Source organism: Periophthalmus magnuspinnatus, chromosome 4, assembly GCF_009829125.3.
Source record: "Periophthalmus magnuspinnatus isolate fPerMag1 chromosome 4, fPerMag1.2.pri, whole genome shotgun sequence".
NCBI classification, from domain to species: Eukaryota; Metazoa; Chordata; class Actinopteri; order Gobiiformes; family Gobiidae; genus Periophthalmus; species Periophthalmus magnuspinnatus.
In genome coordinates this window covers 12,645,886-12,668,386 of record NC_047129.1, presented here as the reverse complement: position 1 = coordinate 12,668,386, position 22,501 = coordinate 12,645,886, and the positions used below count along the sequence as shown (strand labels likewise).

At 39.8% G+C, this 22,501-nt stretch overlaps 2 protein-coding genes across 2 annotated transcripts in view; both read left to right on the top strand.

Annotated features, from left to right (window-relative positions):
* The first annotated feature begins 2,538 nt into the window (after nucleotides 1-2,538).
* LOC117370410 (claudin-7-like) lies at nucleotides 2,539-4,252 on the top strand. The gene is made up of 4 exons (XM_033965861.2): nucleotides 2,539-2,866; nucleotides 3,367-3,531; nucleotides 3,611-3,689; nucleotides 3,766-4,252. Exons 1-4 carry the CDS (start codon nucleotides 2,665-2,667, stop codon nucleotides 3,923-3,925), a joined length of 606 nt encoding a protein of 201 aa, XP_033821752.1. The 5' UTR covers nucleotides 2,539-2,664; the 3' UTR covers nucleotides 3,926-4,252.
* Nucleotides 4,253-5,453: 1,201 nt separating this feature from the next.
* p3h2 (prolyl 3-hydroxylase 2) overlaps nucleotides 5,454-22,501 on the top strand; it is a 42,201-nt gene continuing 25,153 nt past the window's right edge. The window contains exon 1 of the mRNA XM_033965823.2: nucleotides 5,454-6,079. Within this exon, the coding sequence (XP_033821714.1) occupies nucleotides 5,672-6,079 (408 nt within the window). The 5' untranslated portion in view covers nucleotides 5,454-5,671. The remainder of the gene's footprint in view (nucleotides 6,080-22,501) is intronic.

The following is a 22,501-nucleotide window of genomic DNA, read 5'->3' as shown; positions in this document are numbered from 1 at the left end:
TAATTGGTAAAGTTATCTTATGGGCACAAAAGCATCCACCACCACTACATCAACCACTGTTGTTTCATTTAGAAATATGTCATTAGTATATTCTTGGCAGATTCATATCACCTTTCAGCTTGAATCAAAGCCATCTCCTTTGATCTGAAATGACCTAGAGTCAACAGATGAACTTGGTGAACTATACTTTGCTTGAACACTAGATGGCACATCAAATCTTTTCTTTTTTTTAATAGGTCTGATTTTTGCTAAAGTGCTTACAATGACCCCCAGTTCAAACTGAAGCTGTTTTTGAGTCTTTTGGAGTACATACAAATGACTGGGCTTCCTGTGAAGCTGAGGCTTTGTAGTTTTGGCCTCTGCTGTCTGAGCTGCTCTAATATAAGTGGTAGCAAGCTATGTGTAAGGAAAATGCAACTTTGGGGGGGATATAAGGAGAGGTAAGGCTGCTGTCTGCAGTAGATTGATTTGTTGGGTCTTGACAGCTCCAATTCATTTTAGTGATAACATATTTGATGCATATATGTTATCACTAAAATGAGCTCTCTTGTTTATTTGTAGGCTGGAGTAAACAGCTGCATTCTTCTGATTCTTCCAGAATGGCTGAATTAACTGAGAAAAGGTGAGTTCTAGCTTTATCTTTATGTTGTACATGTCCAAGAGCTTGATAGTTCACGTTTATCTGATTGACAAAAAGGAATCAAAATTCCAATGTAAAAAGCATAATTAGTTTTCCCATGCGTGCTTCCTCCCTTTGTGCAATGCTGCTAAACTTTGACTCACATAATTTGGAAGCCCATTGCTAAAATGAAAGTAAACATAAATGTTTGATAACATTCAATGTAATTTGTTTGTCTGAATCTGGGGTTCAGACCTCAACTTTGCATAGGCACAATATTATTGTTTATTCAGTAATAAGACAGATCTACTCAGAGATAATCTAAAATAAATGGACATTCATAATGTAGTCCCATGTTAAATGTGTTTACACACCGTTTTATTAACCTTTTCAAAAGGTTTGAACCATTAAAGCAGACATACAATACAGAGGAAATGATTCCTTTGATAAAGACTGAGTTTTTAGGGTGTTACGCCTCATGTCAAATTTGAAATGTTAATGTTACTGATAAATAGGTGCTGACACATTTATGAGCCTTTTATTTGCATTTTTACTAAGAAATACATCTTGAGTAGTTTCAGCTGAGCAGTTATATTAGGGTCTATTACATAGACCCTAATATAACTAGATCATGAGGTGGATAAGAAGAAGCCGGGTGCCTACAGGAGACGTCTGTGGTGTGTTGGTCTGTGAGAATCCAGAGATTGAAACTTCCTCATGAATTTGCCTTGTTAGAAACTTTGAGAAAGATAACTTACTAAACAACCCCTGCTTATGGGTTATGAAGGTAACTTATTTACTTATTTCCTTATTTATTTTTTTGGGTTTTTTTTTCCTAATCAAAGCATAGCAGCATCCTTTTTTACACCTGTGTGTTTCATCTTTCAGGCGTGTTATGGCGCATAGAGGGAAGTGCCCTGGCATTGGACAGACGACTAACTTGGAGCAGGGATGGTAATGTAGTCAGGATCTTTTTCATTTCTGTGGTGTGAAGTTGTCGTGATAATACTGTTAGGAAGAACCAGAGTGGAAATCCGTGTATTATTTCCTGTAATTGTCGCAATCCATCTGGATACCCCAAACACATCATCTCTGAACTCTGGCAAAAGTTTAAAGTGGCACAAAACAATAACATGATGAAAACACTGTAGGTAAATAGCCCCAAGTCTTGGAATTGAGGATGCAACACAATCAGTGTGGTTACAGAGCTGTGACCTTAATTAGTGCCAACTGTTGTGTCTTGGGACTATTTCAGGAAAAGGGCCGACTCTGATCCAATCTAAGCGTAAACTCTGTTGACAAACTGGCATCTCCTTCCCCAAATATGGTCTAATGATAAAATAATTATACACTTTTAGTAAATTGCATGCAGCCCACTGTGAAACAAATAGGCATGTTAACCTCATTTATTGGTGGTGGCCCTCCTGCACAATATGTGACTTGCTCAAATAAATAATTACTTAAACTAAAATATAATTTTTTAAAGATTTGCTCAAAAGGCAACAATTATCATCACTTGATCGTGCTCTCAACACATAAAACCTACTGAAATGCTATTTTAAACCACCATATTTTTAAATGTCTATCTTAATTAAATCTTTATTTAATTATTATTATTTATTTTTTTTTTAATGAAAAATGGCATACTTTGAGCCAAATTTATAGTCCAACTCTATTATTAAACCATTGAAGCAGAAAGAACTAAAAAGCAAAAAACAAACAAAAACATTTTAGTGTGCATTTACTTTGGATTTGTGTAGATTTAAACATAGAATAACCAATAATGTGACGGTGACAAAACTGAAGGAGGAGTTGAGGCAAATGATGTGTACTCTTTCCATGACAGGCCTATTCAATCTGAACCCCTTCCATCCATCTCCTGCAGGTGGAGCTTGTGCGTCACACAGGGACCGATTTATAACAAGCGTGCACGGATAACAGTCCATCACTCTGTGTCCTCTTTAAAGATTGGTTATTAAACCCTATTGTGCATTTTTATTACATTTTATTCACCCATTTTTGGGGCTATTTGCTAATTGGAAGTCATGGCCAGCTCGGGGCTCCAGATTTTGGGGTTTTTACTCGCACTATTGGGTCTGTCTGCCACCATCGCCGCTACTTTTATGGTTCAATGGAAAAAACAGTCTCAAGGAAAAACACACAAGATTTACGACGGTCTGTGGATGAGCTGCAGTGGATACGAGAGAACGACGTGCGAGTTTTACGAATCCATCTTCAAACTCTCGGGTGCGTAAAGTTTACAGCCTGTGCGTAAAACTTGGAGATAGCCCAGTAAGCACTTTTCCTTGAGATGCCCTCCACTTAAAATACATTTCTATTACTAGACTGTGATGTAGGCTACATACTGTTCTGCTCCTATAGCTCTGAAGTCTTTAAACTTCTACTGAAAGTACCTCAAACTAGTAATGTAAAAACAATATATTAATCAGTGCTTTCAGTTTCCATTCAACATCATGACTGCATGCTCACTATCTTATAGCCCAAGGATAGTGAGGATCATTTTGGCGAAATATAGCAGTTGCACCTAGTTTTTCACTCTTTAGAAATGGAATTAATTTGGCTATTAATAGTAATGCTCCTGGTTGACCAAGAGGCATTGAAGAATGGATGGGTCAAATGCAGAGGACATATTTCCCCACAGGGACAATAATATTAAGAAACTGTAACTTATCTTACCTTACTTTACTATTCAGTGAATGGTGTATTGTGTGTGTGTGTGTTGGCAGCGGAGATCCAGGCCACCAGAGCAGTGATGATGCTCAGTATCTTCCTGTCTGCAGTGGGGCTCCTGGTATCCACTTTGGGGATGAAATGCACTCGGTTTATGGAGAGCAAGAATGAGACAAAGGCCCACACTGCTATGACCGGAGGAATCATCTTCATCATTGCAGGTGAGAGCACAGGACACCGTCATGTCAATACTCTGCCTACAGCTGTAAAAGAAACTCCTGTAATATGATTTATTTTTAGGTCTTCTGTCACTCATCATCACCTCCTGGTATGTCAGCCAGATTGTTCACTCTTATAAAGCGGCCCATCGTCTTCAAAGGTATTGTACTGTGTTGTATAGTAAGAGGCCTACACCTTACTGCTTTTATAATAAGCTTTTTTCTTATTTGTTCCAGTGTTGAATTTGGGAAGGCTGTTTTTGTCAGCTGGGCAGGTAGCCTCCTCAGTATTTTGGGTGGAGTGTTTCTGTGTTATCGCAGGTGTTCACACAGATCTGAGTCATTTACAGCAAATCACCTACTTCCCACAAGTCATCCAAAATCTAATTATGTCTAAAATCAACACAGAAAGTAGTGGTAGCTTTTTTTTTGTTTTTTGTTATTTTGTTATTTGGACTTTTGAGTGAATGCATGAGACGAGCTATGGTAAATATTTGAGTTTTTACACTTGCACAGTGTTGAATTCAATCCATTTATTGTCATGTTGTAAAGAAGTGAAAATGTGATATGCATTCACCCAATGCAAATGTGATATGGATTCAGTACTGGCATATGCTGTTTATAGTTTAGGAAAATGCCTCGATCTTGTGTAAATATATATTCAATTGATAATTGTTAGATCATTTATATATGTCATATTGCTATAATAAACGTTTTCTTTGACAGGCCTTCTGTGGTTGGATTACTGTGGTATTTAGTTATTATTTGGTGATAATTTTATTTTATTCTAGTGATTTGACAGAAATGATACAGGCTCATGTAGGGTACATTCCCATCAGGAGCTGACCCACAGGCCCTTTCTTATCTCTCCTGCTTTTTTCCTGTAAGTAGAATTTGTTATTTTACAGTCATTAGACTGATCATGCGGGATACAGTGCGGCGCTCCTGTAATGGGGACTTTCCTGGGCTGAAATTGTTTCCTTCCTTTACTCCAAATTTGATGTCATCCCAGCAGAGAAATGACAATGAAACAAATGCCAGCTGTAAATGTTTGGGTACAATATAACCAGACTTACAATATATAATGGATGACATTAGTGGAAAGTGATCAAAATATTATAATAATAATAATAATAATAATAATAATAATAATAATAATAATAATAATAATAATAATAATAATAATAATAATAATAATAATAATACAGGTTAACCGTAAATGACTTCTGCCACATAGGCCCTTGTTGTGCTTATTACTGTAATGAAAGTAAGACCTTAATTTATTTACCCACATGTAAATATTCATTTAAAATAATGATATAACATAACAAACGCTCAAAAAGTAGAAGGTCAAAGCAGAAATGTAAAAATCACCCAAGCTGGAGAGCAATTGGGTAAAAAAAAAAAAAAAAAAAGATTCAATAAAACTATTAAAGATAGATAATGCTGTATATATTTTTAAAATGATAATTACATATCTTTGGTATATTCACTACAACGTAGGTTAAGATATGAAACCTTACTGCCTGCATTTTTTAAATGAATGTACAGATGTATTTTTGACATTTTTAAGTGTTACAATCCCTCTTTGACCACTAGATGGAGACAGTATTACACTACATCACACAGACTGGAGCTGAGGCGAGGAGACTTGAATATGCAGCTTTGTAAGCCAACACTTTTGAGTCTGTTTGAATAAAAATACATTTAAGTATTAAATATTAATCCAGTTTAAGACATAAACTAGGCCTAAAGGTCTACACTTGAGTGTGTGTGTTCCCAGTCTCCTGAAACTTCTTGCTTTGGGAGTTTTTTAAACAAACTTCTCCTGCGCTCTTCTGACTGGTTTGCTGTGCTTGTGCATCCGCGTGGGTGTGTTGCCCCCCGCAGTCGGCTGTTGGGCTGTTCACTCCTTGAAGGGGAGGAGTTTTCCAGAAGCCAAGAAGAAAGGTCACAACAAAATGTGTGTCCCCGACCAAAGACACACTATTTCCGCCCTGTTCGGTGCCGTCCTCCGCGCCCCTGTGTCCTGGGGAGAGTTCAGATGGACTGTAGCCATCCCTGTGAGGTCCTTGTGTTGTGACTGACAGACGCGGTGTTGTGTTGTGTTGGGACCTCACAGAGTGACGCTCCGCGGCTGAGGATGGATGGGCTCTGCGCGGCTGTCCAGTCTTTCGTCCTGCTGACACTTGTGTCCGTGTCATGTGCAGTTCTCCAGCCCTATGACCTTCTGTACGACAGCGCGGTGCAGGCGTTTTACCGGAGCGACTACGAGAGCGTGGTGCTCCACATGGAGGCTGCGCTCAACAGCTCCTCCGAGCTCCGCCAAACCAAGGTCCGGTGTCGGCTCAGGTGCCAGGACGAGCATCCGTTTGAGGACAGCTTCACGGACCTGCGCCTCTTCGACACCGTGCTGCGCAGAGCGGCCTGTATGAACTCCTGTGTGGAGGAGAGAGTGGGCGCTCAGTCTCTTCATAAAATTAGTGAGGATGTGGTGCAGGACTTCAACAGGCGGATCCCATACAACTACTTACAGCTGGCTTATCAGAAGGTAAAGACACACACCCTACACAATAGTGTTCTGTCCTGGGCGGCTTTCAGCAAGACAGAAAGAGAGGATGGTCTATTACCGTGTAATACAGTCTATTGTATATGATGGATTAAGGATTAGAGATGGATTAGTCAGATCTGCTGATAGCCCAAAATTTTTTTTAACTAAGTTTCTAAATTTTCTTGTAACTGAGAGCTGTGCGATGAGCAGAGATCATCCAATGAAATGTCAAGTGGCTGTCTCAGACGACTCTATAGCCTGCCCCATGAGCTGTGGGTTTAACCCTTTATTTTCATCTAGTTTTGTTTTATTGTGATAGCCTGTTCCACGTGTTTATTGTCTAAGAATGTGTCTTAACTGGTTTGGTGTCCCTTTTTAAGGATCAGATGCAGCAGACAGGACTGGTCAGTTTTAAGTCTGACTGCTTTGAAGTTTGGGCCATTTGTTTAGTCTGCGCTCTGTCATGACTTTCATTTGGTGAGCTGCAGTGGATTAAAATCTGTGTGTATAAACAACGTCCCAAATGAGTTTATTGTAACAGAAAAGAATTTTTCTTCCTCCTTATGTTGTGTATGAGTTTACTTATCCATCCCGTTCTTAGACATGTGAGAGGGATACCAGGACAGGGAAATGTGCTTCTGCACATGTTGTAACTGTGTCCAGGGTCAACAGAAGGGTACATTGCTACCTTCAAAGCTACAGACTGCTGTCAGGACTGGTAATTACATTTGTACACACTAAGATGACAACGACTTTTTTGTAGTCATTTGAAAATATGTATTCTTTTTGTAGCTCCAAAATGTTGAAATGATGAAATTGCACACTGTCCTCCAAAGTAGTTCTTGGACATTGGACAACTCTGGTAACAAGCAGAGCAACCAGCTGTGAATACACGCTAAAGAATTGGTCGACTCAAGTACTCAAGGAGGAAGAGTACTATAATCAGCCCATTAGCAATCTTTAAAGCTGCACTATGAAACCTTTCTGGAGGAGAGTCTGACTGTCACCTGCTTGTCTCCATGGAGATATCATTCCTTTGCCTAGAACATTACACTAACTAGCATTAAACTTATCTATCTCCATGGAAACAAGCAGGTGGCGCAACCCAGACAATCTATAGGTTGAATCTTGTAAGCATTTTTCACCAATAAAATCAAATGCAATTAAATACATAATAGATGGATTGATTGATTGGTTTTATTTCGAGTTAGTGCCAAGAGAAAAAGAATGATCATGTTTACTACATGTACATTGTGGATAAGTTTAATGCCATACTATTGAACATTCCAGGCAAAGCAATAGCATCTCCATGGAAACAAACAGGATCCTGAAAAGCTTCATAGTGGATCTTTAAGTAACCTTTATTGACCTATGTCTATGTGCTACTTTGACCGGCTCAGCTCCTCTCGATGTTGCTAGCTCTAAATGTCCTGATGATGACACGTTTCCTCCAGTGCTCTGAAGTGGGTGGAAGAAGTTAATCTGTTCCTTTTCCTCTTTCGGGTTAATGCCTTCTCCGTCTTTTTTTCTGAATCAGCGCGAAACTCTGCAAGTCTACGATGATACGCACTTCTGTCTAGACACTAGTCAGTCAATCTACCTCTGCCAGATGTAAAAATACCACATATTTTTGTTCTAAGGAATTATGATTTGTCTAACACGTGCTTTAAATACAATGATGTGTTGACTCTCCCCTCGCAGTGTTCGTTCTGAAGGTGCAATCACATTTTTTGCCCAAATATGATCTGATTTTTCCATGACAGCGTACAATCAGTTTTTATCAAATGCAACCCAGGTCACTTTCAGATGTGGTACTAGATCACATTCAAATCTAATCTTTTACTAAGTGACTGCAGTCTGAACACGTAGGCCACATTAACACAAGACATCTTTCACTGAGAAATTCAGGAACAAACAATAAAATGCCTGCTAGACAACAGCATGGGAGAATTTTAGGTTTTAAATTTAATTGGTATATTTTGTGTGACAAAGATAAAATATCAGCTTTTGCTTCTTAAAGGTAAAAGATAGATGACGCATTTTTGATAGCTATATTGACAAATGATACTCATAATGTCTCTGGCTTTGTCCTGTCCTCTTCTGCACATCAGGACACTTCAGGGCTGTTGGATTCACACACAAAACCTGATTGAAAGCACATTTCAATTTGAATATGAATTTCCTCTAAAAAAAAAAAAAAGAACATAATTGAACATCAAGATCTGCAGTTTGAACGTAGCCTTTGTGTTGTGGCTGACCTCTTGTTACCTTTATGATGTTGGGATGCTGGTAGATAAGAGGAGGCAGTGCTGCTCTCTGATTGGTTAAGAATCTGTGAGTACATCAGGCCACATGTCCTCTAATCTTGGCTAATGTAAATGGTTAAAGTGCTCTTGAGTTCAGGTATGTGGGTATTTGGGATGTTTGTGAAAATAAATAACATTCCTTCAGGATTTGGCATTCTAACGTCACGCACCCCTCCCAACAAGTCCAGGTATAATGCATCTATTGGCCCTTTGAGGAGAGTCCTATACAGTCTCCAAGTGTTCGCACAGCATTTAACCTGGCAAATATTTTATTTTCCTCTTGTGGTTTGTTTGCTTTCTAAAAAAAAGTAGTAGACATTCTGGGCAGAAAAAGGGAGAGGTGTGTAACTGTAATGGTCTGGTCCCTGATTGCTCTCCCTTCCCGCTAACGTCGCCCAAATAGAGGGGGATCAAAGAGATGCATTGGTCTGACGTATTCCAGCTACTGCAGAGTGCGCTGAGGTCTCGCCAGGTTATCCTTCCAAAAATGTACTTAGGCTGGGTTTACACTTATTCTGGTTTGGTCCTGGTTTGGTCCTGGTTTAGTCTTGATGTAACTTCTTTTGGTCCTGGTGTAGGTCAGTTGTAGTACCTGGTTTAGTCCAATTTGTTGATGATGATGTAGTATGAAGGTGTTTAGTATAAAAGTTTGAAATGTAAGTATTGTGCCAACATTGCTCCTTTCAGTATTGCTACCTTGAATATTGACCTTGCAAATTATAGGAAATAGTTTTGCTCAAGGGAATTTGCGGGTAACTCCAGATCTTAATGTTCCTGTTTTTTGTTCTCACCAGAAAATATTCCACTGTCCCATAAATCACAGCGGGGAGTGGAAAATGTCAGAAATAATAACTGTAATATTATGTACACAACTTTGTGTATGAATTCCTGATCAGTTCTGTTACATAAAAAGCAGATTTCCTTCCATTAGCTTTTATGTCATATTGGGCACTGCTTCAGTGCCTCTTAGACAGCTTTATGATAAGAGTGCAGTGGTTCACAGGATCAACTGTGCTATTAATGTGCTCTATCAGTTTGGCCCTGGCTAATCTTTCTAATGAGTTATTTTCTCCAAGAGATCCAATTCTTCCATCCAACTGCAGTTGAATTTATGCTTTTGCTCTGTTTATCAGAGCCCATCCTGATGAAAGGAAAGTGACTTTCTGTGCTGGAAATGTTCTGTTCAGTACACCTGAGAAGAACCAGATGCCCGGTCAGAAGAAACACAGCCAGGTCAAGTTATTACTGCAATTTTCCAGCAGTTATCCTGTGCCTTTCTTCCTTGGAATATTTAACAATGAGATCAAATAATCATATATATAATGATGAGATGAGAAGAATGAAGAAAACCTAATTAAGTATTATAACGGACTATATTAGAACATGCTGTATTATAAGTATGTAACTCTGTGTAACACTCAACTCTTAGGACCAGACCCTCTTTGCCCACAGGACAGGGGCACAGCTCTGTGCCAGGGGCCTGTTGCATGACTGCCTTTAGCTGATAATGCTCCAGAGGAATGTGTGTTTGTGAGAGAGTGTGTGTCTGTGTGTGGGGAGGGGGATTGGGAGGGTGGGGGGTAACACTCTAACATTGTTCTTGGTTTAAACGGCAGCTGAGCTGAGACGTGCTCCAAGGCGACCTGCCATCTGAGAATGTTTGGGTTGAGCTCTCAGCAGACCGCAGTGATACAGTTTCTTTTATCAAGGATCCAAAGATTTGATCAAAAAAAGACAAGGTCAGGTATTCTTGGTTAATGTTTGGCCCACAGGTTCTTTCTGTCTGTGTATTTTAATTGTCACTGTGCAAACAGCCTCTGGATGTTGGAGGAGAGTAGGGGGTGGAAAACGTCCAGTGCTGCCAAGCATCTGTTGAGCTTCAGAGTTGTCTGTTGGCTGCTCCTGTGTGTGAGCAACACTTCCCTGTGTCAAGTTATCTTCACAAAAACACCACAGTTATGTCTTGTTTTTATCTAACTGAGACTGAGCACAAATTCAGATTTTCAAGAAAAACATGAAAAACAACAATAAAATAAGTTACAAAAAGTAGAGCCATCCTAAACGTTCCCACTTTGTGATCGTGTATGATATAACTTCACCTCTGTCTGTGCACTCTCATATGCCTGAGATGTCCTGACATATCACTTCATCTCTGGCACAAACAGACCACCTTTCTCATGTGTCGAGTTGTCCTGTGGAGTGTGGGAGCTTTTTAGTGACTCCAGAGTCCTTCTGATAAAATCCACATGGTTGCTGATGTTTCCTGGTGTAAATGTTTATTTCAGTTTTTAATAGCATCACCATATCCAACCTCAGGCAGTTACAAAAGTTTGATCAAAGTGCAGAGTTGTTTTCAATTGAAAAGCAAAGCTCTATGAAGCGGTGATCCTGAGTATAAGTTAAAATTACTGTGAGGGGCTTGTTTGCCTTTTTGACCCCACAGCTGCTTCCTTTAAAATTCAATTAGAAGTGCTGATTGTTTATGCAGAAGGACGGAGCTATCGTCATCACGCGGGGTGCTGAGCCCACAGAGGCAAGTCCAGTTTTACTGAGAGATAATGTTTGATCCAACATTCTGTAATGATTACTACTGAATAGTGTTTTCACAAATGTGAAGTGTGTCACCTAAACATCCCCCTGGGCATGTTAATCTATTACCACATCCATAAAACACTGGACTGCCAAAGAACAGCTCTTGTTTTGGTTGGTACCAGCAGGACACCACTGCAGTAGATGTTTTTTTCTCTGTGGGAGACAGGTAGAGTTACAGCCTGAGGACAAGAGACAGGAGAGAGGACATCCTACTGTCCCTCTGTGACCTCCCTCCAGACACACACTGACCTCTGTATCTCCACATCTGCTTCACATTGCTCTGAATTACTCCTAATCACAGTTCTGAGAGAGAGGGGAGAAAAATGAGAGTGCACAAGGGAACCTTTCTGCAGCCCAAACATCTCCTGTGTGGCCTATTCAGCTAATGACCCAATCAGCTGGGCTTCTGATACTGACAACATTTTACCATTACACATAGAAATGTTGAGTTAAATGACTATTGAACAAATTCTTAGAAAGTCTGCGCAAATGTCTTATCCTTCCACTGTTCCATCCAAACGTCCTTACACGCCCCCGGTGCAGACAGAGCTAAGTGAAAAGCAGGAGTAACAGTGACGTGAGGTCCCCATGACATCATCAGCTCCCCTGTCTCCTGGGCTGCTTTCTCCATTAGTTCAGTGTTTACGGTGGGGCTCCTCTGACAGGTCAGTGCACAGGCATTTACAATCCATTCATTATCTGTTTGTTCAGGTTATGGCTTTAACAATACCTCATTTAATGTTATTTGATCAATAAATCTACCAAACTCTGTGTCTTCAAAATACAGCGATAATTCCACATTTTTCATTTTCATGTATTTTTGTATAGCAGTCGTCTTGGCGGGCTTAACAAAACAGTTGATTTAGCCAACGGAAAGTTAGAAAATCAAACAGTGGAACAGTAATTGATCAATAACAGACAAGAAGATTACCAACAGGAAACAAGCAAATGAATTAAAATGAACTGTCCCAGAGCATCCCCTGTCCTCAGACCCTCCTTCTTGGCAAGGGAAAAGACAGGATAAGATTATTTGTCCAACAATGAGGAAATTTTAGTATTGCAGCACAAAGTACAAAAACAGCACAAGAACAAAAATGTGTGGTAAAAGATCAAAATAGACCTTTAATCTAGTCAGTTTAACTAGAATGTTTAAATAGCCTATACTATATGAATAAAATTAAGATATAAAATAGGAAATATATATATATATATATATATATATATATATATATATATATATATATATATATATATATATATATATATATATATATATATATATATATATATATATATATATATATATATATATAAAATATACTAAAAAGATGCAACATTGTGCAAATCGATAAGGCTACAAAACTACAATCATTGGGGAAGAGGTACTCCATTTTGTGATTTAAGTAAAAGTACAGATGCCAGAGGGAAATAAAAAACTCCTGTAAAAGTAAAAGTATCACATGAAAAAATCTACCTAAAGTACCTGTTTAAAAATGCACTTAAAGAGTAAAAAGTAAAAGTTTTTCACACGGATTTTGAGATCTAATATAGCTTCAAATGTAGTGATTTTGGTACAGAGTTTTGTATATTTTTGTTTGCTCAAATTATGAGAGTGCTAAAAATAAACCCCCAGCCTTTTCAGGAGTAGAAAGTACAGATACCTGCTCTCAAATGTAATGAAGTAAAAGTGAAAAGTATCAAAAGTAAAAAGTACAGTACTTTACTACTTTTACTTTCTTATGTTCCACCACTGAGTGCAATAAGTTGGCCATGAGTATGGTCACGTCTTCTTAATCCAAGTCTGAAAAAAGTCTAGTCGTCCAAAGTCTGAAATCTTACCCAAATAGCAGCTTTTACTGAGAGACTGGCTTTAATCCTCTTAATTAAAAATACTCTGCTGATCATTTTATTCTAGACATTTTCAATTATATTTTACTTAATTTCCTCAGTTCGAACAGCTTAGTACAATCATTTTTGTTTTCACTTCATATGAGCTCTCAATCTTGTGCAGCATGTCCAACGATGTCATCCAGGAGAAGCCCTTCACAAAGAATGTAAACCACTCAGTTCCAATAATAATTCAGACAGAATCTTCTTCAAGAGGTCTGAGCCACATGTGCTGCCTCAAAGGGGGAGGACATCGGTCTCCCTACATGCCTCCATGCACCCGTAATCATTTGATTCTTGGAAAATAACCGCTTCCTTATGGTGTAATTACAAACACTATGATGCAAATGGAAACCCATGTGATTATTTGGGTTATGGGGCACTTGAAAGAGCATCGCCTGTCACCACAACAAGCTTACGTTTTATAGAGGTGACATATTTACGCTTGTTTATTGGATTTCCTTTTAGACTTAAAACGCGGGCCCCCATCACTGAATGAGCTTTAAATAGAAAATAGCTTCATAATCTTTCAATTGTGTCCATACAGTGACATTGAAGTAGTAAAAGTATTAGGTTTATTGCCTGTGGTCTGGTGTGTTATGGAGAGCTTTATGCGTTCACTAAAATAGGCCTAACTTAACAGGCTTTTAAAACGAAACTCCCAAGTATTTACAGAATGTTGGCTCCAGAGTCCAAGGACAGACCCTTGTGCTTCTTCCAAACCCATGTTGTGATATTCGGTCTCAGTTATTTTTTCTTGAGTGCATTTTTAATACAATACAGCACTTCTCAGAGTTTTCAGGCACCATGATCTTTTGCCTACTTTTATTCCTCTGACTTGAGTAAACATTTTTATTATTCTTCCTCTGTAAATAATTCAAGTGACAAAAGCTTTATGTTGCCTCGAACATTTGTGATTCTTGCACTGCTCCTTCAGATTTTTTAAGAGCAAAATCTTTAAAATATAAAATAAACACAAAAGTTGTCTTGAATCAAAAAGTCTGGTTTATTGAAGCAATTGTGTACAAGTGTCAAGAGCTGCTGTCCTTGACAAAGTGTCTTCCCTCAGCTGTCAAGTGAACATAGATACAGCATTTTTATACCATGAGAACAATCGTACTAAAAGAACCAGTTTAGATGTGTTAAAGCAGCACAAAGCCACAAGACATATCTTAAGACGAAGGTTAGATGAAGAATTTGGCTTCTTAATCACCATGGACCAACGACACGGGGGAGGAGACATGACAAACATATATGGCATCACTAAAAGGTGATCGTGACACAGATTATGTGGCTCAGTGGTAAAGATTAGAGTAAACATGTCATAACAGTGGTGTCTTTGAAAATACCACTAACTTAAAATTATAAATCAGATATTACATTCGATTACTATAACAATTATTCTTCCCCAGATACTTTTTTCTCTCATACTTGCGTAATTTCTTGGCCCACTACTTCTGCTTAAGTAATATTATAATGAAACAACACTACTCTTTCCCTTACTAAGAAGTTTAACATAGACATTTTGATAAAGCCGCAGTTATGTGACTGTTTAGTTTGTTTTGTCTACCACTATATAAATTCACACAAACTGAAAATATATTTATAAATGTCTGCATCTGTAGTCTATTAGTTTATAGATATGGTTGCTATCGGCTGAGAATGAGATTTTTAGCACTGGTGATGGTATAGGCTAATTTTACCACATTCCTGAAGGGGGATGTTTTTTGTTTTTTGTCTCATTAACAGAGAGTGCTGCTTCTTCACTGCTGCTTTTTATAAACAAGATAGCCATAACCTTATACAAATCATTTAAAATATGCAGTGTTGTTTATGCGTGGACACAGTGTTCCATGTAACTGTCCTTCTCTGATCGGACAGTGCTGAACAAGAACGCCACCCCCTTTGATGTGCAGATATAATGACAAACTTCAGACTCTGTGAAGATGTGACTCAGTGTGTTGTGTTTAATGCTCTAAATACAGCTGGGATATGGTTTAGGTCTGGATGCAGGTTGTATTTTATTATAGGTATCACTAACTATATCCTCCTGTATACAGCTTTTGTTTTTGAGACTGCCATGTTGTGTATTAGTCACACATAAATCAATTTGAGTCTATTATAAAATGTTTCTTTCTCTTCCTGTTTAAATGTCAGTTCAGTTTTATTCATATAGCATTTTTAAGAACAACTTTGTGTCCCTTGAAGGCGGAAAAGCACGATATAAAAATGTGACCTTGTACCGTTTAAAGACTGCAAGGTGTGTTTTAAATAGAGAGGGACAAAACATTAGTGCTAATATTGATATCCTTATGACTCATTTTTCCGTATGTGGATATCGCTCCAATATGGAAAAAAATATTATATTTAGCACACATATATTTCTAAGCTGTCCCAGTCCACATGCCCCATTTTATAATATTGATATCAACACCTATAACAACATATAGGTTATTGGATATTGCATGGGAAAAAATCCTTATCATCAGACCATCCCTGTAGGTAGTTATTAATGACAACAGTACTTCAACAAAGTTCTGGATCTAAGAGAAGTTTGACTGGGAATTGGGAGTTGTGAATCTTCCATTGTCATCCTGCCACAATAAGAAATCATTAATATCAAGCACTAGAGAGAGTAGATATTACTAGAGTACAGTGCAGTCTTTGTACCATCATTATGACCTCAGATTATGGCTGGACAGCAAACAGCCGTCCTTTGTTCTAGTGTGGTGGGAAAACTGCAATCCATTTGAGTATTGAATTCTGACAGTCAATCAAGTGAAACCTGTCAACACGTTTCTCTGATTAGATGAAAAATGTAGATGTGTGTAGTGTAGTGAAACATATACTAGAGTCAGCTCGAGAGCACATATTTCCATTTCTGCTGCTGCTCGCGTGTGGGCTACTCTTACAGTGGCTCCCGACCCGCCAACAATAATACACACTTTTTGTGCTCTTAATTTGGGGTTGAGCCGTGGTTTTCATGTCTTACACTGTAGCCTCTGTGTGCCATGTTTTTCCATGAGCTGCACTTATACTGTACAGGACTGTGGTTTGTGGAGCTGAGGTTTAGTGCACTGTCAGCTCTGGATCTGAGACACTGCGAGAGACAGAGAGAGAAAGAGAGACAGAGAGAGGGACGTCACCAGGGAAAGATGAGATCATGTGACAGTTATGTTATGAATGATGACTTTATTTCTATAGTATGTAAGGTGAAAGGTCACTACCTGCTTGTCCCCATAGAGATGTTATTGCTTTTATGTTCTGAAGTATGACATTAAACTTTTCTTTTGCATTTATTCAATTACAGGTCTATTTATTGCTAAAATGCAGCCTCTAACAGATCTAACCTGTAACTTGGCCCTGTATCGTCATTTTCTTTTCTCCATGGAGATAGATTGCCATATTGTAAAACATTCCAGCCAAAGCAATAACATCTCCATTGAGACAAGCAGGTGGCAGACCCTCCCTTAGAAAAGTTACATAGTACACATTTACTTAAAGTGTATGATTTAAAATAATGTTCATGTTAAAGGTCCTATATTATGCAATAGCCATGTTATAATGTTGTTACACAGGGGAATCACACTCCTCAGTTTTCCCAGTAACCGGATTCTCCTCCAATCTGAGGAGAATCCGATTGATAGTTGAACCTTGGATTCAGGAGGAGCGGTCGTGAAACACTGGACCAGCTCTATACTCTTCACTGGGTCCTCAAGGGTTTGTGGGAGTTTGTCCAACCAGTCCACGTGTGTTTTGTGGATCTAGTGAAGGCATTTGACCATGTCCCTCGGGTGTCCTTTGGGCTTTGGAGGGTGCTCTGAGAGTATGGGTGGGGTCCGGGGCTCTTTGCTAAGGGCTGTCCGTTCCCTGTATAACCGGTGCAGGAGCTGTGTTCGCATTGCCGGCAGTAAGTCAGACCTGCTCCCCGTGCATGTTGGACTCCGCCAGGGCTGCCCTTTGTCACCAGCTCTGTTTATTGTATTTATTGACATAATTTCTAGGCGCAGTCAGGGACTGGAGGGGGTCCGGTTCAGGAACCACAGGATCTCATCTCTGCTGTTGATGTTGTCCTGTTGGGCCATCGAGCCATTACCTGCAGCAGCCACTGGGGTGGTTTACAGGCAAGTGTGAAGCAGCTGGGATGAGATCAGCTCCTCCAAATCCGAGGCCATGGTTCTCGACCGGAAAAAGGTGGCTTGCCCTCTCTGGGTGGGTGATGAGTCCCTTCTTCAAGTGGAGGAGTTCAAGTATCTCAGGGTCTTGTTCACGAGTGAGGGAAGGATGAAGTGTGAGATTGACAGGTGGATTGGTGCAGCATCTGGATTGATGAGCTCACTGGATTGGTCTGTTGTGATAAAGAAGGAGCTGAGCTGAAAGGCAAAGATTTACCAGTCAATCTATGTTCCTACCCTCACCTATGGTCGCGAGCTTTGGGTAGTGACTGAAAGGACAAGATTGCGAATACAAGTGGCCAAAATGGGTTCCCTCTGCAGGGTGGCTGGGAGCTCCTTTAGAAATAGGGTGGGGAGCTTGGTCACATGGGAGGAACTCCGAGTAGAGGCGCTGCTCCTACACGTCGAGAGGAGCCAGGTGGCTTGGGCATCTGTTCAGGATGCCTCCTGGACGCCTCCCTAGGGAGGTGTTCCGGGCATGTCCCACCGGGAGGAGGCCCCAGGGAAGACCCAGGACACGCTGGAGGGACTATGTCTCTCGGCTGGCCTGGGAACGCCTTGGGATCCCACTGGAGGATCTGGAGGAAGAAAATGGATGGATGGACAATGTTGTTACTTCATCAAAAACATTATGTAAAAACATTACAACATAGGTCAGAAAATATCGTAACAAGGGCCCTATAATAATTAATTTAAACACGCACAATAATGCAGCCCAAACGCATTACATGTGGTCCGCTGGAAAATCTGAGTAACCAACAATATTTTCTTAAATGTGTTTTTAGTTATCACTGACTGATTTGCCCAAACCAAATGGACACAGTCTGTTGGCCTCTTGGACAAGCTGTGCTCATCAGGTTCAGGCACAGTGCTGTGCCGTCCTGTGTCCTTTGGGTGCTATGAGCTGACATGAATGATGGGTGCTTCCGGAAAACTATAAAGGCTTCTGTGCATTGTTATTGACATTACAAAAAGAGACTCTTGCTCTTGGAAAAATGATGTCAGACTTAAGTGTTTGAATGAGAGAGCAGGCCTGCTGTGTACTGTCACTGAGAGAATACCTTTTTCCACATCAGGAAGCAGCCACTGAGGTCACACAGCCTCATACATCAGTGTGGACAAGTAGAGCACATCTTTTAGCTGCTTTCTGTTTAAAGTGAGGCTTTGAATGGTTTTAGGTGGGAATGGTATGACACCTAAAACTCACCTTGCCCCTAGTGTCTGTGTACGCTGGTGTATGAATGTGTGTGTGAATGAGTGAGTTGTTTCTTGATGTAAAGCGCTTTGAATGCCTAGTAAGTGGAAAAGCGCTATATAAAAATGTGACCATTTAATAAATAATATAAAGTGTAAATTAAATTGAATCGTAAATTGTGGTTGTTCAGCATAAGTAAAAAATCATGTTTAATTTTTTTGCTGTGTGGAATAGTGAAATATCATAAAGGAGTGTTTTGACAAGAAGATTTATGCCCTCTCACTGTATGTTCAAAGCATATCTTACTAACATCTTTTTTTCTGACCTCTCACAGCAGATGTCAAAGCTTAGTGGAGAAATGCACACTCCAAACACCCTCTGGATCTGTGCTTATCCCTGCACTCTTGAAAACCAGACACTGTGTATTATCATGAGCTTTATGGGTGGCTTATTGCAACACTTGCACATGTAATCTTCATACATATTGCCTTTGGGGATTTCTCAGAGAAAGTTGAACAACATACCTTCTCCTCCCTGCTTTGTAATTTAGGGATTGTGTTTGGGGAAGAATGGTGTTATTATGTTTTCACATGTTGACGGCTGCTTTCAAATCACTTTAGAACATCACAATCAACAACCGAGTGACTTTTCCAACAATGATGTAATGCAGACGTTGGATTTGAAGTTTTATGGTTGTGAGATCATTCTTTTTCCAAATGTGTCTTTACAATAGATGTCAGCTCCTTATGCAGTAGCTGGGTCAGTGTGGTCAGTGGGTAATGAAGTCAATGGAAATGCCAGTTAGGTCTTGTCTCTCGTCTGTCCTGGATTCATTGAATGGAAGCAAGTTGAAACTTAAGAGGAAAGATTTTCATTCTCTAAGAGCCAGCTGTTGAACCCACAGGAAATGAGCTCATTCTGGAAACACCATTTGTGGCCCTCCCATGCACACTCATCAGAACAGAACTGATGATGTGTGATTTTCTTTTTTAAGCATTTTATATACTCAGACAGGGCAGACACCTGGTTCACTGTAATTATCAAAGTTGGATGTCAAAATCTGTGTTTGGGAGATGTTGGGAGTTTCCTGTTTTCTCTTGAAACCTATTTCTGTCTGACTGGAAAAATCCTCTCATCCTCATGTCTGAGTTAGTGTTTCCTTTCTAGACAGTTTGGCTTGAAAAATATAGACGATGAAAATTAAAGAGCATTTTTATGAAACTTCTTTGTTCTGGATTACACAACTTCCCCTTTTATTTGTCCAATGCTTTAAAACAACATGCATCTTCCTTATCTTCCTCTTGACAAACATTAAATCTTGGATTAATTCCCTACGGACTGTTTAGATTGAAGGGGTCAGTGGTTGCCCTTTACAGAGGAGGAACATTTGGACTGAAAACCCTGGTTCATTTTTAGCCTGTAGCAGAATTAGCATACATCACAACATTAGTCAGCCTTTAACCAGTGTCCCACAGGGTGAGTTATTATTAATATGAGGTCAGTTGTGCCTGAGGATCTTGTTTAACAGATGGGAGGGCTGAAGTTTAGCCCCTCTGGACCTCACCAGACTTAACCTGCCTTAATCACTGTTCCATAGAAAGCCACATTACCATTATTCTTACACAGTAACGCCCTGGACACATGTTAGTCAAATCGGGTAACAAAGGAAAGCTGCAAGGGATTCACTTTTTACAGTTTGACCTGATTCGCAAAAAAACACTGCTAAATGGGCCTGTTGTTTCAAGACACCAGTAGTGACTAGGTACAGGTGAGCACAATGCACATGAAATCATGGTTTGACGACATTCAACAAGCCAGTCTATTGTTTTCCAGTTTGCCAGTCCCAAACTTAGGTGAATGGTGTTATTTGGCATTTGGTAGGTGAACACATAACAAATACTGAATAAATACAAATCAATAGCAGCCTGTTGTGTAGTTAGAAAATGCTTTTATATGTGCGAAAAGCCCTAGCCCTCTAAGCCCTCTAAAACATTGTATAGCCCACTTCATAAAATATTAATTAGAAAATGACTGGGTTATTTTGAAACCAAACAGGAGATAATTTAACACGCATGACTGTTTTCGAGATTATTCCATAAAACGTGATGTTGAGTTGACCACAGCCTCAGCGCAATGCAGCTGGAGAGAAACAGACTTCATAATGATCCTGACCTCATAGTGTGTTTGACAGGGCCAGACCACTTCCTTCGTAGTTCACCGAGGCGCACGCCAGGACTCAAACATTCCCCGTGTTCCTCTCTCTGAGCCAATGCAGGTGACATCCATGCAGAACTTATCCCTCCATAACCAATAGTTTCTTGGAACTACTCGATATTTTCTTGAGGGAAACTTGTTTAACCACCTAATCTAGTTTTCTGTAATATGAATCACCGTGAAACCACATAGGATCAGCACGAATTTAAAATGTCATATAAGATGTATTTTTTCATATTTTTGTATTAGTAATCCCATGGGTTGTTGAGACTTAAAGCTTGTGTAACTTTTCAGCTGGGAGTCGGCCACCTGCTTGTTTCCATAGAGATGTAATTGTTGCTGGGAATGTTCCACAATATGGCATTAAACTTATCTATCTTGCATTTATTTATAACCAAATTCAATACTGAAAGGAACCTGTTACCAATAGACTCCATATGCTGCAGTGGCAAATTGAGTTTGAGGTTTATAATACAATTACAAAAACAAGCCAAAGTTTTTGTGTTGTCTCTAGTGGGTTTGCAAATGTTCTGGTAACACATTAGCACCAGGGACAGCAGTAAAATCAGGTAATACTGTTTAGGTTGCACTGGCTTAAACTTCCTGCTGTAAGTTGCTGGAAGTGGAAAACAACAGCATGCCCAAGACTGTACTTACTAACAAAAAGGAGAGCATCTGTGGCCTTAGTTAGGGTCACCACTATTTGTAATTTGTCGGCCATGCTTGATTTGCCCTTCTTAGCACACATGGCTACATTTGCGGATATTGCTTTTATGCCTCAGGTTAGCATCTACTGGAAGACTCAAAGTGCAGGTGGAAAACATCAACAAGCAATAACTTCGTATCCTCCCGACCACACACACTTGGTCACATGACATGTGCGGCGTAACAGTGTTTCTAATCTCACGCAGTTTGGATTTCCTGAGGTGCACTTCAGAGCAAATGTGCCAGTGTTTTGTAGTACACTGTATTTTGTGTTGGTTTTATTGCCTTTGACCCCATAGGATCACAGCAAAAACTATTGCCAGGTGTGCAGCATCACTACACACCAGAGGAGATGATGGTTATCTGACGTAAGTGTTTCAGAATGTTAGGCAGATAGGAATGGCTGTAACTCAAAGACTACATCAGATAAAAATATTTAAAAAAATATATTAAAAAGTGTTAGTTAGGGATTGATCTTTGGTCAGCTTTTTATGCTCTGCCATGGTCTTGCTGCAAAAACACACATAATATAATGGAAAAATAAGTAATAGTAGTAGTAAAAGTGGTAGTAAAATGTAGAGATCCACTGATGTTTTTTCTTAACAGTTCCAAAACAGAAGTCCTCCTAGTAGGCACCCCATCCACACTCTCCAAATCTAACAGCTTCTCCATCAACATCAACAACTCAACTGTCCATCCTTCCCCTCAGGTTAAAAGTCTGGGTGTCATCCTTGACGGTAGACTTTCGTTTCACTCACACATCAATAATGTCACCCGGTCTGCATATTTCCACTTACGCCATATCTCTCGTCTTCCCCCCTCCCTCACTCCTCACACCACTGCCATTCTAGTCCACAGCCTTGTAACTTCCCACATTGATTACTATAACTCTCTTATCTTTGGTCGCCCCAATAAATCCCTCCAGAAACTGCAGCTCCTTCAGAACTCTGCAGCCCGGGTCATAACACGGACCCCCACTATCCACCACATCACCCCCGTCCTACAACAACTCCACTGGCTCCCCATAAAACAGAGAATTAACTTCAAAATACTAATTACCACCTTCCAAGCAACACACAACCTCACCCCTTCATACATATCTGACCTTCTCCACATTGCTGCTCCTGCCTCTCCGCTCCTCCTCCTCTCTCCAGCTCACTGTTCCCTCTGCCCGACTTGTGACTATGGGGAACAGGGCTTTCAGCGGCTCTGCCCCCCAGCTCTGGAACTCTCTCCCTCCTGATCTCCGCAACTTAGACTCTCTTCCACTCCTCAAATCCAGACTCAAAACTCACCTAATCAGACTGTCCTATCTCTTGTAACCAATCACACATCTGTTATCAATCAG

Excerpts from the sequence above, each read along its gene's own strand:
- LOC117370410 (XM_033965861.2), top strand. The coding sequence starts at position 2,665 with ATGGCCAGCTCGGGGCTCCAGATTTTGGGGTTTTTACTCGCACTATTG. Across the intron at positions 2,867-3,366 it reads ATCCATCTTCAAACTCTCGG|CGGAGATCCAGGCCACCAGA; the intron begins GTGCGTAAAGTT and ends GTGTGTTGGCAG. Across the intron at positions 3,532-3,610 it reads AATCATCTTCATCATTGCAG|GTCTTCTGTCACTCATCATC; the intron begins GTGAGAGCACAG and ends ATTTATTTTTAG.